At 34.2% G+C, this 7,450-nt stretch overlaps 2 protein-coding genes across 2 annotated transcripts; one reads left to right on the top strand and one right to left on the bottom strand.

The window, feature by feature from the left end:
• Nucleotides 1-2,200: 2,200 nt before the first annotated feature.
• LOC107186286 (reticulon-4-interacting protein 1 homolog, mitochondrial-like) lies at nucleotides 2,201-4,460 on the top strand. Its single transcript, XM_015574119.1, has 8 exons — nucleotides 2,201-2,323; nucleotides 2,560-2,785; nucleotides 2,875-3,020; nucleotides 3,147-3,296; nucleotides 3,374-3,663; nucleotides 3,737-3,922; nucleotides 3,999-4,176; nucleotides 4,247-4,460. The coding sequence occupies exons 1-8, from the start codon at nucleotides 2,276-2,278 to the stop codon at nucleotides 4,448-4,450; spliced, it is 1,428 nt and encodes a 475-aa protein (XP_015429605.1). The 5' UTR covers nucleotides 2,201-2,275; the 3' UTR covers nucleotides 4,451-4,460.
• A 524-nt stretch (nucleotides 4,461-4,984) lies between these two features.
• Nucleotides 4,985-7,214, bottom strand: LOC107186281 (flap endonuclease 1). The gene is made up of 8 exons (XM_015574113.1): nucleotides 7,133-7,214; nucleotides 6,890-6,992; nucleotides 6,426-6,592; nucleotides 6,226-6,335; nucleotides 5,961-6,164; nucleotides 5,668-5,886; nucleotides 5,191-5,373; nucleotides 4,985-5,110 (listed from the first exon to the last, which is right to left on the bottom strand). The coding sequence occupies exons 1-8, from the start codon at nucleotides 7,212-7,214 to the stop codon at nucleotides 5,036-5,038; spliced, it is 1,143 nt and encodes a 380-aa protein (XP_015429599.1). The 3' UTR covers nucleotides 4,985-5,035.
• Nucleotides 7,215-7,450: the final 236 nt, after the last annotated feature.

Raw genomic sequence — 7,450 nt, 5'->3', positions numbered from 1 at the left:
GGGATCTCGCTTGCACTACCATACTTGGTCATGACCTGTGCTCGGGTCTGGTACGTAGGTGACCAGCCCAAAGGGCCTGGAAAGTGAGAGATGGATTCGGGTTTGCGAGGTTGCGCCCGTCTTTCCTATTTTCTTAAACCAGGTTCTGGCAACACTTTCATCGCGATACTTGTTCATACTGTAGTTTAACGTGGTTCATCGTAGAATTAATTTTTGGCTTGGTATATTAGGTGCGTAAACGAAATGATCGATGGAACTTTTTCCATTCCGTCTATCTCTTTCGTTTGAGTATTAGCGACTACATTGCGTTAAATTTGTTATTTCGTATTACTAGCATTAATTCGTATTAATTAGAATATTAAGATAATATTAGTTCTAAGCTGAAGAACGAAGACAACCGACGAGGGAACTTAGTTTTTTATAGGTTTAGGCTCAAGAAAGAAGTCATCCGCCGAGGGATTTTAGTACCGATAGTATTAGATAGTTAAGATTTAAGTTATTTATAAGGTTTATTGTGAAAGGTGGGAAGATGTAGAACTTGTGATTCCATCTACCTGCCTTGGGCCTCCACTCGCAGCAACCTCCTCGTGGTGAGGCCTGGGCAATCGGTATTATCTTCGGTGAAGTACTGTAAACTGAAGACAATATCGAGCTAATGGCTGCAAACTTCGAATCTATCTCATAAAACCACGTTCTGTATTACAAAGTGTAAAAATGTCTAGTACTTTGAATGTTTAGAAAGTTTTACAGTTACAAATCTCGCGTACCGTCTTCAAAGCTTCATAAAGGTTTCATAAGTTTGACGCTAATTATAGGAACATTGTTAAAATCACAATTGTTTGCAACGGTTTACACTGTATCCCGTCATGCGTCCCCCGTTTAGTTCAATTTGGACAGTTCTTACAACGTTATACGGATTGCTTTCGTCTAAGTAAAACAGTCGATTTGTAGCCGAAAGAACGTAGATTAATCCCCTGTCATTGAAAATAACAATAAACGACCACAACACTGTTAAAATCGCATCTAATCGCGGAATACCACTATTTTTTTGACTGGTAGCGCCACCCGTGGCGAATCGCTGAAACTGCTAGCCAATTTTAGGCCAGCAGTTTCAACGATTTGCCACGGGTGGCGTCACCGGTCAAAAAAATAGTGGTCTTCAACAATTAAATGCGATTTTAACAGTGTTGTGGTCGTTTATTGTTATTTTCAATGACAGGGGATTAATCTACGTTCTTTCGGCTACAAATCGAGTGCTTTACTTAGACGAAAGCAATCCGTATAACGTTGTAAGAATTGTCCAAAATGAACTAAACGGGGTACGCATTACGAAATACAGTGTCAACCGTTGCAAACAAATGTGATTTTAACAATGTTCTTGTAATTACTGGTTCCCAGCCGTTAGAGAGTATTATTCTACATTGTTCAAACTTCGAATTTAATGCGTGACGAGGAAAAATGATGCCCGTTCAGCGGTGTAAATATAATCGAAATCTGTTACAAGTAGGGTTGCCGCCTCATAAGAGGCTACGGTAATACAGGCATAACTAATTTTACTAATTCAGGGGTTCTACACTATTGAGTCCATGCATTAAGTCCTGAGGGACAATTTGAGGTCGCCACTAAATGTCCCATAAATTCCCAAATTTTTCCGACACTTTTCTGAATCCACGATGACGGAAAAACCTACAAGTTTGTGGCGCCCTGGTTGGGGCCTAGAGACCCCCGCAGTCTATTATATTGTATGTCTATGGTATGGTGGAATTACCCTGTATTAATTAAACCTAGGCTAACTAAACCTATAGGAAAGCTCTCTGGTATCGGATATATGAAATTTGACTACATTATACCACGTGGCAGTAATTGCACAACTGTTGTTACATCATGTAGAAACTCAAATAAATTTCTACCAAATTCATGACACGAACTAACATGTTTTATTTGTCGCAAAACAATGTTGAGTAGAAGTAGTCGGAACTAATAGGATGTTGAATGGTCATAACATGCTAACGATTACATATGTTACAGTTACAGTAAACACTACCGATTAATGTTTGTAGCTTCCAATGTCGTACCAAACCTGTCATACTTTAAAACAGAAGCTTGATATCTATTTCGAGTCATACGCAGTGTGTTAATCGTTTATTTATATCATTACTGTGCTGCATTTTCAGCTGACCGGCTACTGGTACAAATCGTGCATTGTTATCACTAAAAAGTATAAAATGTTTCATTAGATTGGGATTGTCAGTCAAAACAAATTGTTTTTAGAACCATGGATGAGATCAAGTTCCATTTGTCGAATCAATTTGAGACGCTTCAGGTAATTGAACACTTCGTGAAATCGGCTTCGTCTATTATGTTTGCTACTTTGTATGTAAAAGGCAATTTTTTACATAATACAGTGACATTAATGCGAGAAAAAAGAATTATTACATTTTATTAGATATATATAAATAACTTGTTTTGAGGGAATATTGCAGCAATTTTGTTTTTATGTACAATGCTTTTTTCTTGTCACTTCAAGAAATGATTAACAAAAACATCTTTTTATACAAGATTCAAACATTGCTAATCAGACAACAAGGACAACAATGGATCACAGATTTGTTGTCACGGGGAAACCAGTTCATTTCTGAATTAAGCAGTCATCAAAATATCCAGGATACAAACATTATACAACCTATACTTAGGTGGTTTTACAGGGCCTGGGAACAACTACAATTTCAGTATTATAGCTCACATTTTAGTATCAAAGGATTTTATATGAATTTATATGATAAAGGTACCAGAGTTATAAAGAAAATAATACACCCTGAAATTATAATCTTTTTAAAAGTATAGTAGTAATAAACTATAATTTCTTTTCTTTAGTAACAAAACGAGAGTTAGTATTTTGTGTAGCAGGTTTAACTGCAGGTACTTTAATTGGTTATTATATTGGCATTAATTGGAAATATTCTGCCCATCATATGCATCATATGAGAGCTATCATATGTCGTCATTACATTGGTACTGAGGTATCGAATATAATTAAAATTAATTTTCAAAAATAATGTATTAAATTATTTTTATTTTCTAATTATTCGGTACAAAAGGGATTATTAAGGGGGGAATAACTAATACTTATTTTTTAAATGACTCAGGGTGTGTCTATGATAGATGATGCAGAAATGCCTATGATTCAAAAATCCAATGAGTTATTAATACAAGTTAAAGCTGCCTCTCTTAATGTTGTGGATACAAAGATTTGTTATGGATACTCAAAAATTTATAGAAGATTACTCAATTCTGGAGTATGGCACTTTCATTATTTTAATATCTGTGTTATTGGTATATGTTAATATCTACTTATTTATTTATTTATTTCCAGAAGTATAAAGGACTCCCAGTAACATTAGGGAGAGATTGTACAGGAATAGTGATAGGTATTGGACAGAGTGTTATTAATTTTGATATTGGAGATGAAGTATTCTTAGCTGTACCTTCATGGGGTCCTGGTACAATGACAGAATACATAGTTGTACCAGAAACCCAGGTAGTTAAACGACCAAAACTTTTTAATTTCGAAGCAACTGCCAGTATTCCATATAGTGGATGCTTGGCATGGGATGCCTTAATTAATAAGTCTACAATTCAAGAAGGCAACGCGAAAGAGAAACGGTACAATTGATTTTCTGTAAAAGCCCATTATTTTATCACAGGTAGAAGTTAAACATAAATTACTTTCATGCAGAGTACTTATATATGGTGGAAACACACCAGTCGGTTGTATTTTAACGCAATTAGTTAAGTTATGGGGAGGACATGTCTGTACAATATGTACATCAAAAGCTGCTCCTTTATCGAAAGCTCTAGGAGCGGACGAAGTCATAGTATTAAATAGCTCGAGTCTTGAAAACGAGTTAAAATTGCATAAAAAGTACGTGTAATGTTGAAGTGATCTAGGAAAAAATTACGTTTTTAGTTAGATTTTTAATTAAAAAAAAAAATTGTAGATATGATGTTATTTTTTACACTGGAGGTCAACCAATCGATGAACGTATATTAAAGCAACAATTAGAGCCTTATGGTTCCTACGTATCCACATTGCCTGAACAACTGACTTCTGATTCTTTAGGTTTTATATTTGGAAGCATATTCGCTGGATATGTACGACTAAAATTACTAGTACAGGTATAAAAAATATTGCGTTTAAGATATTTGTCCGAACATATCATTACTTACTTATTTCCTTACATTACAGTATATGTTTGGATTCAGTACACATCAGTGGAAAGAAGGTTCACAATTAAACGTGACATACTTACAAGCACTGAGTGAGTTAGTTGATGCTGAGCAATTGCAGGTTGTTGTCGATAGAGTATATGTACCTCATAACATCGAACAAGCATTGTATCACGTATTGGATCACAATGCTGTTGGTAGTACTGTAATAACATTTCAGTGACAACCAAATGTTTTTAGTGGACAGAAATTTGTTCATGCCAATACATTACGTACAATAATTTTCTATCAAAAAAGAATGTAAATATTAACAGTAGTGCCAAAGCACTGCCAAATGCCATTCAATATGAAAATAAATTCCACATACTTTACAAAAGTATAAAGTACATGTGGTGCTAAGATCAAGACTGAACAGATTGTGTATGACAGAAACAACATAATCGCACAATTTCTATCATTTTAAATTGTTATCTGCTTATGCATATATTAAATAAGACTATCATCACAAGACATCAGGAGTAACAATGAGTTATGCAAAACATCAAATGGCAAAAACTAATTGGTACATGTACATATAAACATGAAATGAAAGGATATTATTTAAACGTGTATGATCTATATTATCAAATAAATATAAATATATATAAATGTTCACAGTTAGTCACAACACTCCTATCTGTTCAGAAATTTTTATTTCTTACAATATTTCCTATACTGAATAATATAAATAATACGAAACCTTTCGAATGTTGAAAAGTATACACAATTCCAGACTTATGCTTGAAGCAATATCACCAATTACAAACAATTACTTTGGCCGTCCACGTGGTCTTCCAGCCGCACCTTTCTTAGCTTTCTTTGTTGCTCCTTTTGTTTCTTCCACCTATTTTAGACAATATGGACATTAAAGTTTAAACACACAATGACATGTACAATTTAAAGAATAGCTATAATTATACTGACTTTGCGTTTTGGAGGATTTGGATTTGGCAGAACCTTAAAGAATGTATCCAATCTACCTTGAGTCGAAGTATTTCTTGCTTTGTACAGTTTTTTTGCTCCATTTCGTACCCGTTCCTCGTTGAATTGTTTATTACCGCACAAAAATTCGACTAATCCTTCTTCATCTGGATCTGACCATTTTAACTTGACAAAATTAAAAATACTTATAAATATAATATATAAAGGGAACTAAGTGAATTGAAACCAAATAGAAATCGGATTTAATATCGTTTACACACATTGCAAGTATTAGAGCTCCGTACACAATATACCTACCTGGTGTATATACAAGTCTTTTTAAAAAGGAACAAAGTAATTTTGAAAAATGAAGGGCTACTACATTAAAGAAAATAATTTTCCTAGCGTCACATGTCTTTTTTGGACAGAGGCAACTTTCCAGTACTCTCCACTAAGCATAGGTAGTGTACAATGTCTTACATCAATTTTTTCAGGATTAGTCACTTCAGGCTCTTGGAATAGTATTCTGGCTTGTTTATAGTTCCAATCTTCTGGAATTGAGTACTTTTTGGTATCTAAATTTTCGACAATATTTTCAAGAGACCTATGCGTCTTGATCAGTTCTATGGCCCTTTTAGGTCCAATTCCTTTAATGCTGTTTGTATAATCACAGCCTAACATTATGCACAGATCAATGAACTGTTGATAAACAGAACACTATATAAAGCTCAGGCCAATAAATATTTAAAAACAAAAATATCAAGCTCACATACTTCATTGTGATTTAACTCGAGACCCTCTAGTACTTTATCAAAGTGAAACTCTTGTACAGGCATTTTTCTGGCTTCACTAAATGTTAATCGTCGAAGTAAAATATTGCATCCAAAAGTAAGAGCATCCATATCTTCTGTTGCTGTTGCAAAAACTTTACCAGCCTTGACTAAAGCGGCACACTGTGCTTCTGCTTCACAAGGAGCCTGCATAAAATATTACATGTATAGACACAAAGAAAATTATATTTTCACCTTTTTTACTCACATCAATGTAAGGAATACCCATTAACTTCAACAACTGCTTAGCCTCTTCTGCATGTTCTTGCGTAACTTTTACTAATCTCCTGTTAAACTTCTCTACATCTTCCACATTTCCTAGAAAAATATAACAAAAACATGAGAATAATACAGTGAATGCTGGAAAAATGAAATAACTACTAGACTAAGATAATTTGTAATACTTACCAGCTTCTTCTGCAGCTTGCAGAAGTTTCTGTGCTTCATCTCGCCTTTCTGCACGTTTTGCTAATTCACCACCCTTTAAGTTTGGAGGCTTTCCATCAAATACATATACAGGTTTTACTCCCTGTTCTACTAAGCGTATTGTTCGATAAAATGTGCCCATTAAGTGACTGTAATATAAAAATATATATGTAAAGGAACATTGTAATTTGTCAACTGTAATATAAAATATCAGAGGTTTGAGGCCTTTACTGCCTGGCATTGTACAGTAATTACTGTTAAGGCTTTCGGATATAAGCATTATTCTTTGGTAAAATTATGCAGCTAGTTTAGTTGTGGGAACATTCATTATTAAAATGCATCTCTTGCTCTGGTTTAATAGTTGTCAACTATAGATGTTAATTCACCAGTTTATAGCTTGAACAGTAATAAAAGTGGAATGAAATATGTAATAAAACAGTATATGCCTTGTTGTTTCACCATCCACTGTAGTAAGCTGTGCACCTTCACTCCGAACTGCGATGAGAAACTGATACAAACACATAGATGCATCTACAGCAACTTTACGACCTAGAAACAATTTGAAAGTGTTAAAATATTCACTTTGCAACAAATAAACTGAACAAATATTCAAAATACGTTTCAAAAATTTCAAGCAATGAGATGTCAAAATTCTACGTTATGTTATTCGATCTGGATAAAAGACATACCAAAATAATGTTTTAGTTCACGTTCCTTAATTGCACCTGGCGTTACATCAGCTACTAGTTTTGCCAACCCTAAAATACCCATAGTGATCAAGAAAAGAATAATCAAGCACAATTAATTGAACGACGCTTGAAATCACTTGAAATGTGAAGTCAGGTATAGTATATGAGTATAACGTAAACGAGGTTTCCCGCCAATATTGCGCCTACTGCTGCGCAATATCTGATTGCGATCTTTTTGGAAACTTCAAACCACTGATTTGTTCAGTGAGAAATATATCTTGTTATTTAAATTAACATCTTTTTATATTCACGCTGCTT

The sequence above is a fragment of the Dufourea novaeangliae genome, unplaced genomic scaffold, assembly GCF_001272555.1.
Source record: "Dufourea novaeangliae isolate 0120121106 unplaced genomic scaffold, ASM127255v1 scaffold64, whole genome shotgun sequence".
Lineage (NCBI taxonomy): Eukaryota > Metazoa > Arthropoda > Insecta > Hymenoptera > Halictidae > Dufourea > Dufourea novaeangliae.
Note: the sequence above shows the minus strand (reverse complement) of the source record. Positions and strands in the feature narration are given on the sequence as shown.